Below are 10,723 nucleotides of genomic sequence, written 5' to 3'. Positions count from 1 at the left end.
GTTCACGTATTGCTGAAGCCTGGCTTGGAGAATTTTGAGCATTACTTTACTAGCATGTGAGATGAGTGCAATTGTGCGGTAGTTTGAGCATTCTTTGGCATTGCCTTTCTTTGGGATTGGAATGAAAACTGACCTTTTCCAGTCCTGTGGCCACTGCTAAGTTTTCTAAATTTGCTGGCATATTGAGTGCAGCACTTTCACAGCATCATCTTTCAGGATTTGAAATAGCTCAACTGGTATAGCACTTATTAAGTGTCTGGCACTTTTCATTCATTCATTTACTCATTCATTCAACAAATATTTACTTCATTACTATTATGCAGTAGGCACGTTCATTCTAGGCATAGAACTGAGAAAACATAAAAAAGCCCTGTCTTCTTAGAAGTTAATTTCTTGTAGAAGCATAGAAGGAGATGGAACAATGGACAAAATACCTAAGTTAAATATGTAATATGTTAGCAGTGACCAAGAGTTGAAGAGGCTAGTTGTGACATTTAAAAAGATGATCGAGAATGGCAATATGTTATGACATTTTGTCCTTCTATCAACCTCATGAGAAAACTGACGGACAGAGAAATCAACTCATTTGTCCCTCTCCAGTCTTGATGACTACTTCCTTTTCTACTTTGAGGGCTCATGTGATTACATTGGAGCCCGCAGGATAATCCAGAATCATCTCTTTAAGTTTAGCTGATTAGTAACCTTAATTCTATCTGCAAAATCCCTTCACAGCAGTTCATAGATCAATGTTTGATTGAATAACAACAAGATAGGAACCTTGGAAGGCCTTCTTTAAAATTCTGCTTGCCACAAATGTAATCATCTTTCCTTGGTTTGTAAAAAGCAGAACCGTTCTTCTTTACTGTTAAGTCCCCTGCATACAGACCTTCAAGTTGCAAACTTTCAAAGATACGAGTATGTCCCTGTATGCCAGCTGTACTGCTGTACTTTTCAATATACTGTACTGTAAGCTTAAAAATGTTTTCTTTATTATTTGTGTTTGTTTTCATGCTTTATTTGTGTGAAAAGTATTATAAACCTATTACAGTATAGTACTGTATAACCAATTGTATTAGTTGGGCACCTAGGTTAACTTTGTTGGACTTACAAACATATTGGACTTAAGAACACACTTTCAGAATGGAATTTGTTTGTGTGTAGGGGACTTGTACTCAAAAGGCTTTTGGACTTCATTAAAAATTAAATTAAAAAATGTCAGAGTTCTTTGGAAGCATGAGTGCCTCTACAAGTTTGAATGGTGGAACTCACTAGGAGAGGGTACAACTTTCACAGCAATTCCTTCAGTGACTTTTTTCCATTTCTTGTGTATTGGGCAGTAGCCTTCCTCTTTGGCACTTACAACTGAACTTTCTGGAAAGTTCTGTAATCCTTCTGGTTAATTCTTGCATCTTCCTCCTGAAATCTGATGACTTTCTTTTACCCCCACCCATGCCTACCAGTTCTTTTCCTGAAGTAACTCAACCATCCTGTGTTCATCCTAAAACCTTTTTCTGCTAACGTCTCATGGTAATTATTCTTAAGCATCTTAAGGGAGGCAAGATTTCTGCTGAAATTATGACTTGGCTTGGGGGCATATTCATTCATGAAATCTGGTTTATGCATCTATACTATCAAAAATTTTTTCCACCTGAGGCACTAGCCCATTATGCTAAGAATATCTAATAGACTTAGAGGGGGTACTTGCATTTAGTGACTACTTTTGGTGGAATTTTTATATAAGGCAGGTAAATAGGGGTCATCTGTAAAGCTAAAGATTAGAAACGGTCTCAGCTTGGAGAGTTGAAATGTGAAAGAAATGATTTTTGAAAGCCCAATTCCTCCTTCCCATCTGAAAGGATTCATAAAGAATCTTTTCCTTCTATTGTAATAATTGCAAGAAACACTGGGAGCTCCTAAGGTTTGGTCAAGGGCTCTTAATTTGTATTTCCCTTTGCTCAATTATTTCCCCATTGCAGTTGGAGAGTTCACCTCCTACTTTTGGAATAGACAGGAGCCTAAGGCCTGACAGAGAGTCCACAACTAGGTTTACAGAGTACTGTACCAGCGGAGACATAATTGGAGAATTGAGCTGTCTACTTAAGCGTGAAATTGAATATACTGCCATCTGTGAAACTATTTTGCAGGTAAGCACCTGGATGTGTCTGTATTGTGGGTGTTAATTCTTCCTCAAGTTAGTAAGGAGTAGCAGCACTTTTTTTGGGGGGTGGGGGTGGGGTTCTATTATCTTAGTCAACCCAACCAGCTATTGTGAAGCAGTATAGCTGAGAAAGGCCAATTTGATGTCTCACATCCACTATGGTGTCTGGAGGGAGATTTTTTTTTAAACAGTTAAGTTTATTTATTTTTAATTGAAGGATAATTGCTTTACAGTATTGTGTTGGTTTCTGCCAAACATCAACATGAATCAGCCATAGGTTTACCTATGTCCCCTCCCTCTTGAACTGGAGGCAGATATTTTAACCAAAGAGTCTTTGTCACTATTTTTAATTAGAAGAGAAGATATCTAACTTCTGATGTTATAAAGATAAGGAAAACACATAGATAAGATGCCTGGCATGTTTAGGTGCTCCATAAATGGCTACCATTATGGGAGCAGTGTTTTTAAAGAATACTTGTGTTTCACATCTCTTTCTTCCATTTTTCACTTGCTAAGTAAGAATTTTATTTAACAAAGAAGTGATCTGATAGTGGGCTAGCTGTGGGCAATTCAAATAGAAATTAGTGAAAGTTCCTACTTACAAAGAAATCTCAAGCTTTGGGGACTGTTAGATGCAATGGAGCAAGGAGCAGAGTCTTAGGAGTGTGACAGACAGAAAGGAATGTTGCTTTATCAGTTTCATACCATTTCACTTTTGGAAGAGAAGAGAAAGCATGAATGTATTCACAAGGCTGAACAGAATTTGCTGAAGTTCACGTAGCTTGAATTCTGAGAGTCGTCTTCTTTGTTTGGATTGGCACTTTGCTCTGAACGCAAATACTATGAATGAGCCCACGTTACCCATTGTGGCAATAAAAATAAATAAGTTTATGTGGCTTAGTTCCATAATCTTGGGCTCATGATTATCCTCAGTTCAGTTCAGTTCATTTCATTTCAGTCTCTCAGTCGTGTCCGACTCTTTGTGACCCCATGAACTGAAACATGCCAGGCCTCCCTGTCCATCACCAACTCCCAGAGTCCACCCAAACCCATGTCCATTGTGTCGGTGATACCATCCAACAATCTCATCCTTTGTCGCCCCCTTCTTCTCCCACCTTCAATCTTTCCCAGCATCAGGGTCTTTTGAAATGAGCCAGCTCTCCGCATCAGGTGGCCAAAGTATTGGAGTTTCAGCTTCAACATTAGTCCCTCCAATGAACACCCAGGACTGATCTCCTTTAGGATGGACTGGTTGGATCTCCTTGCAGTCCAAGGGACTCTCAAGAGTCTTTTCCAATACCACAGTTCAAAAGCATCAATTCTTCGGTGCCCAACTTTCTTTATAGTCCAACTCTCACATCCATACATGACTACCGGAAAAACCATAGCCTTGACTAGACGGACCTTTGTTGGCAAAGTAATGTCTCTGCTTTTTAATATGCTATCTAGGTTGGTCATAACTTTCCTTCCAAGAAGCAAGTGTCTTAATTTCATGGCTGCAACCACCATCTGCAGTGATTTTGGAGCCCAGAAAAATAGTCTGACACTGTTTTTACTGTTTCCCCATCTATTTGTGATGAAGTGATGGGACCGGATGCCATGATCTTAGTTTTCTGAATGTTGAGCTTTAAGCCAAGTTTTTCATTCTCCTCCTTCACTTTCATCAAGAGGCTTTTTAGTTCCTCTTCACTTTCTGCCATAAGGGTGGTGTCATCTGCATATCTGAGGTTATTGATATTTCTCCTGGCAATCTTGATTCCAGCTTCTGCTTCCTCCAGCCCAGTGTTTCTCATGATGTACTCTGCATATAAGTTAAATAAGCGGGGTGACAATATACAGACTTGATGTACTCCTTTTCCTATTTGGAACCAGTCTGTTGTTCCATGTCCAGTTCTAACTGTTGCTTCCTGACCTGTATACAGGTTACTCAAGAGGCAGGTCAGGTGGTCTGGTATTCCCATCTCTTGAAGAATTTTCCATATTTTATTGTGATCCACACAGTCAAGGGCTTTGGCATAGTCAATAAAGCAGAAATAGATGTTCTTCTGGAACTCTCTTGCTTTTTCAATGATCCAGCAGATGTTGGCAATTTGATCTTTGGTTCTTCTGCCTTTTCTAAAACCATCTTGAACATCTGGAAGTTCATAATTATCCTAGCTATTGATTAATATAAAATCTTCTGGACTAGTATTGTCTATAGCTTTAACTGGACTGTACATTTTATCATCTTATACTTAAATAGAGTATCATAATTAATATACTAGAGATAGTTTTTCTAGGAGGTTAGGTGAAGATGAAACCTACAGACTTTTTAAAAATTTTCATCTGTGCTAGGTCTTCATTGCTGCTGAGGGCTTTCTCTAATTGTGGGGGGTGGGAGCTACTTTTATTTGTAGTGCATAGGCTGCTCATTGCTGTGGCTTCTCTTACTGTGGAGCACAGGCTCTAGGCACAAGAGCTTCAGTGGTTGCAGCGTGCACTCTCAGTAGTTGTGGTTCATGGGCTTAGTTGCTCTGAGGTACATGGAATCTTCCTGGACCAGGGATTGAACCTGTGTCCCTGGCATTGACAGGTGGATTCTCATCCACTGTACCACCAGGGAAGTCCTATAGGCATTTGTTTTTCTGATGATTTAATAATTTGTTTTCAAGTCAAGCATTCTGTTTGATGCCTTGTCATTTCAGGTCTGCTTTATCTCCCTGGAGGATCTATATGAAGGCTTTGATTTCTTCTGGCCATCCCTGGAATATAAAATATGGCTGAAGCTTGCTCTCAGTATTGCCTATCAGTATTTTGAATCAAGTCTTGTTGATGAGGTAAGTTGCATGATTAAAATATGAATTAAGTTTTATTTCCTGTATTTTTTTTACAAAATAAATTTCATATTTTGGAGACAGAGAAAAGAAGGTATGTTTAATCTTTCAAAGTAGGATTTCAGAATCTTTACCACTCTGTTATTCTGAGTTCCTACAGGTCATAGGTCCCCTTGTGACAGCTGATTTTTCAGGCTATCCCCAGTCATCCCTTAAAAATAAGAGAGTAAGCAAATCTTAAATAGGTAGATTCCCCAAGAATCAAGCATAGCATTAATTAGTGAGTTACTGAGCACAAGTTTGGTGTTTATTAGTCTATTCTATCTACCTATCTACCTATGTTATTATAAATTATTTGCCTTTTCAAATTTTTATTGAGTTTACCAAGCCTCATCTATGAACCTTCTCTTGAAAAAGTAGCGGTTCAGGTCTATTCTTGGACTGGTACAATTTACAACCTATATTTGCATTCCATTTAGTAATTTTTTGAGCCCCTACCATGAGTCAGGAACTGGGGAAGTGACAAACCTGAAGTTTAAGATCATTCATTGAATTGTGATACTGAATATCAATATTGGGTTAAAAATGAGCAAATATCAAGAGAATTAGAAGACAAACCACAGACTGGGAGAAAATACTTGCAATAGACATATCATATAAAGAACTATCATCCAAAACATACAAGGAGCTTTAAAACTCAACAGTAGGGAAAAAACCCAGCCTGATTAAAAAATGGGCCAAAGCTGATAATAGATAACTTCACCAGAGAAGATATATGAATAGCAAATAAATACAGGAAAAGATACTCCACATCATATGTCATCAGTTCAGTTCAGTTCAGTCACTCAGTCATGTCCAACTCTTTGTGACCCCATGAACCGCAGCATGCCAGGCCTCCCTTTCCATCACCAACTCCTGGAGTTCACCCAAACTCATGTGCATCAAGTTGGTGATGCCATCCAGCCATCTCATCTTCTGTCATCCCCTTCTTCTCCTGCCCCCAATCCCTCCCAGCATCAGGGTCTTTTCCAATGAGTCAGTTCTTCGCAACAGGTGGCCAAAGTATTGGAGCTTCAGCTTCAACATCAGTCCTTCCAATGAACACCCAGGACTGATCTCCTTTAGGATGGACTGGTTGGATCTCTTTGCAGTCCAAGGGACTCTCAAGAGTCTTTTCCAATACCACAGTTCAAAAGCATCAATTCTTCGGTGCCCAACTTTCTTTATAGTCCAACTCTCACATCCATACATGACTACTGGAAAAACCATAGCCTTGACTAGATGGACCTTTGTTGGCAAAGTAATGTCTCTGCTTTTTAATATGCTAGCTAGGTTGGTCATAACTTTCCTTCCAAGGAGTAAGCGTCTTTTAATTTCATGGCTGCAGTGACCATCTGCAGTGATTTTGGAGCCCAGAAAAATAAAGTCTGACACTGTTTCCACTGTTTCCCCATCTATTTCCCATGAAGTGATGGGACCAGATGCCATGATCTTCGTTTTCTGAATGTTGAGCTTTAAGCCAACTCTTTCACTCTCCTCTTTCACTTTCATCAAGAGGCTTTTTAGTTCCTCTTCACTTTCTGCCATAAGGGTGGTGTCATCTGCATATCTGACGTTATTGATATTTCTCCCGGCAATCTTGATTCCAGCTTGTGCTTCTTCCAGCCCAGCGTTTCTCATGATGTACTCTGCATATAAGTTAAATAAGCAGGGTGACAATATACAGCCTTGATGTACTCCTTTTCCTGTTTGGAACCAGTCTGTTGTTCCATGTCCAGTTCTTTTTTTTTTTTTATTTTATTTTTAAACTTTACATAATTGTATTAGTTTTGCCAAATATCAAAATGAATCCACCACAGGTATACATGTGTTCCCACCATGTCCAGTTCTAACTGATGCTTCCTGACCTGCATATAGGTTTCTCAAGAGAACAGTATGTTATCAGGGAAATGCAAATTAAAACAATGTGATACCATTGTTGTTGTTGTTGTTCAGCTGCCCAGTCATGTTCGACTGTGACCCCAGGTACTGACTGCAGCTTGCCAGGCCTCCTTGTCTCTCACCATCTCCTGGAGTTTGCCCAAGTTCATGTTCATTGCATTGGTGATGCCATTCAGCCATCTCATCCTCTGACACCCTCTTCTCCTTCTGCCCTCAATCCTTCCCAGCATCAGGGACTTTTCCAATGAGATGAGTCATCTATTCACATCAGATGACCAAAATACTGGAGCTTCAGCTTCAGCATCAGTCCTTCCAGTTAATATTCAGGGTTGATCTCCCTTAAGATTGAGTGGTTTTATCTCCTTGCTGTCCAAGGGACTTTCAGGAGTCTTCTCCAGCACCACAGTTCGAAGGCATCAGTTATTTAGCATTCTGCCTTCTTTATGGTCCAGCTCTCACAACTGTATGTGACCACTTAGAAGACCATAGCCTTGACTAAATGGACCTTTGTTGGCCGAGTAATGTCTCTGGTTTTCAACACATTGTCTAGGTTTGTCATCACTTTCCTGCCAAGAAGCAATCGTTTTCTGATTTCATGACTGCAGTCACTGTCCGCAGTGATTTTGGAGCCCAAGAAGAGGAAATCTGTCCCTGCTTCCACCTTTTCCCCTTCTATTTGCCATGAAGCAATGGGGCTGGATGCCATGATCTTAGTTTTTTTAATATTTAGTCTTAAGCTGGCTCTTTCACTCTCCTCCCTCACCCTCATCAAGAGGCTCTTTAGTTCCTCTTCTGTTTCTGCCATTACAGTGGTATCATCTGCATATCTGAGGTTGTTGATGATTCTCCTGCCTATCTTGATTCCAGCTTGTAACTCATACAGCCTGGCATTTCTCATGATGTGCTCAGTGTATAGGTTAAGCAAATAGGGTGACAGCAGACAGCCCTGTTGTACTCCTTTCTCGATCTTGAACCAGTCAGTTGTTCCATACTTCTATTGCTGCTTGACCCGCTTACAGGTTTCTCAGGAGACAGATAAGATGATCTGGTATTCCCATCTCTTTAAGAGCTTTCCACAGTTTGTCATGGTCCACACTGTCAGAGGAAACAGAGAGAAATGTTTTTCTGAAATTCCCTTGCTTTCTCTATAATCCAGCGAATGTGGGCAATTTGATCTCTAGTTCCTCTTCCTTTTCTAAACCCAGCTTGGACATCTGGAAGTTCTTGGTTCACATAAGGTTGAAACCTAACCTAACACGCAAGATTTTAAGCATGAACCTTACTGGGCTTCTGTCGTGGCTCAGCTGGTAAAGAATCCACCTGCAATGCTGGAGGCCTGGGTTCGATCCCTGGTTGGGAAGATTCCCTGGGTTGGGAAGATCCCCTGGAGAAGGGAAAGGCTACCCACTCCAGTATTATAGCCTGGAGAATTCCATGGACTGTATAGTCCATGGAGTCACAAAGAGTCAGACACAAATGAGTGACTTTCACTTCACTTACTAGCATGGGAGATGAGTGCAATTGTCCAATGGTTAGCACATTCTTTGGTACCTTTCTTGGGGATTGGGATGAATATTGACCTTTTCTAGTCCTCTGGCCATTGATGGGTCTTCCAGATTTGCCAACATAATGAATGCAAAACCCTGATGGCATCATCCTTTAGGGATTTGAATAGTTCTGCTGGAATTTCATCTCATCCACTAGCTTTATTAACAGCAGTGCTTCTTAAGGCCCACTTGACTTCACGCTCCAGAATGTCTGGATCTGGGTGACTAACCACACCATTGTAGTAATCTGGTTCACTAAGATCTTTTTAATATAGTTCTTCTGTGTATTCTTTCCATTTCTTCTTGATCTCTTCTCCTGCTATAGATCTCTACCATTATTGTGCCCATCTTTGGGTGGAATGTTCCCTTGATGTTTCCAGTTTTTCTGAAGAGATCTCTAGTCTTTCCCCTTTTGTTGTTTTCTTCTATTATTAAGCACTGTTTATTAAAGAAGGCCTTCTTTGTCTCTTCTAGCTATTTTTTGGGACTCTGTGTTTATTGGATGTACTTTTCCCTCTCTCCCTTGCTTTTTGCTTCTCTTCTTTCTTCTGCTATTTGTAAGGCCTCCTCAGATAACCACTTTGCCTTCTTGCTTTTCTTTTTCTTTGGGATGGTATTGTTTGCCACCTCCTGTACACTATTATGGATCTCTGTCAATAGTTTTTCAGACACCCTGTTAACTAGATCTAGTCCCTTGAATCTATTCATTACTATTGGTAATTCTCCTCTGCTCTTCCCCAGTAGCATATTGGACGCCTTCAGACCTTCGGGACTCATCTTTTGGTGTCTTATCTTTTTGACGATTTAAAGAATTCATGAGGTTCTCATGGCAAGTACACTGGGGTGGTTTGCCATTCCCTCCTCCAGTGGATCACGTTTTGTCAGAACTCTCTGCTATGACCTGTCTGTCTAGGGTGGCCCTGCAGAGCATGGCTCTTAGCTTCATTGTGTTATGCAAGCCCCTTTGCCACAACAAGGCAGTGATCCATGAAGGAAGTGATACTGTTGCACACCTATTAATTGGCCAGTGACACCACCACATGCTGGCCAGGGTGTGGAGCAACAAGAACTCTTCATTGCTGGTGAGAATGTGAAATGGTACACAGCCACTTTGGAAGAGAGTTTGGTGGTTTCTTACAAAACTAACATGCTGTTGCCATATGATCCAGCAAGCACTCTCTTTGATATTTACCCAAAGGAATTAAAAAACTATGTCCACACAAATACCTACACATGGATTTTTTTTTAACAAATTGAAATATGTTTGATTTATAATGTTTTGTTATTTTCATGTGTACAGCAATGTGATTCAGTTGTATATATTATATTCTTTTTCATATTCTTTTTGCCTTATAGATTATTACAAAATATCAGTATAGTTCCCTGTGCTATATAGTACATACTTCTGCTGCTGCTGCTGCTAAGTCACTTCAGTCGTGTCCGACTCTGTATGACCCCATAGGCGGCAGCCCATCAGGCTCCCCCATCCCTGGGATTCTCCAGGCAAGAACACTGGAGTGGGTTGCCATTTCCTTCTCCAGTGCATGAAAGTGGAAAGTGAAAGTGAAGTCGATCAAGTCATGTCCGACTCTTAGTGACCCCATGGACTGCAGCCTACCAGGCTCCTCCGTCCATGGGATTTTCCAGGCAAGAGTACTGGAGTGGAGTGCCATTGCCTTCTCCAATATAGTACATACTTGTTGGCTATCTATTTTATATATAGTAGTGTGTATGTGATTATCCCTCCCTCACTCTTTGATAATCATAAGTTTGTATATGTGTTCATTTGTATCATTTTTTAAGATTCCACATAATAAATGATGTCACCTGTTTGTCAATGTCTGGCTTCTTTCACTTAGTATGACAATCTCTAGGTCCATCCATCCATGTTGCTGCAAATGGCATTACTTCATTCTATTTTATGACTGAGTAATACTCTATTGTATATATGTACCATCACTTCATGGGAAATAGATGGGGAAACAGTGGAAACAGTGTCAGACTTTATTTTTCTGGGCTCCAAAGTCACTGCAGATGGTCACTGCAGCCATGAAATTAAAAGACGCTTACTCCTTGGAAGGAGAGTTATGACCAACCTAGATAGCATATTCAAAAGCAGAGACATTACTTTGCCAACAAAGGTTCATCTAGTCAAGGCTATGGTTTTTCCTGTGGTCATGTATGGATGTGAGAGTTGGACTGTGAAGAAGGCTGAGCGCCGAAGAATTGATGCTTTTGAACTGTGGTGTTGGAGAAGACTCTTG

General features: G+C 40.3%; 1 protein-coding gene across 1 annotated transcript in view; it reads left to right on the top strand.

The window, feature by feature from the left end:
- The window catches only part of SLC9C2 (solute carrier family 9, member C2 (putative)), a 95,282-nt gene that overhangs the window by 80,388 nt on the left and 4,171 nt on the right, over window positions 1-10,723 (top strand). Inside the window, exons 22-23 of the mRNA XM_010850252.1 lie at window positions 1,977-2,144; window positions 4,843-4,974. Of these exons, the coding sequence (XP_010848554.1) occupies window positions 1,977-2,144; window positions 4,843-4,974 (300 nt within the window). The remainder of the gene's footprint in view (window positions 1-1,976; window positions 2,145-4,842; window positions 4,975-10,723) is intronic.

Source organism: Bison bison, unplaced genomic scaffold, assembly GCF_000754665.1.
Source record: "Bison bison bison isolate TAMUID 2011002044 unplaced genomic scaffold, Bison_UMD1.0 scf7180017864289, whole genome shotgun sequence".
NCBI classification, from domain to species: domain Eukaryota; kingdom Metazoa; phylum Chordata; class Mammalia; order Artiodactyla; family Bovidae; genus Bison; species Bison bison.
This window is presented reverse-complemented; position numbering and strand designations above follow the sequence as displayed.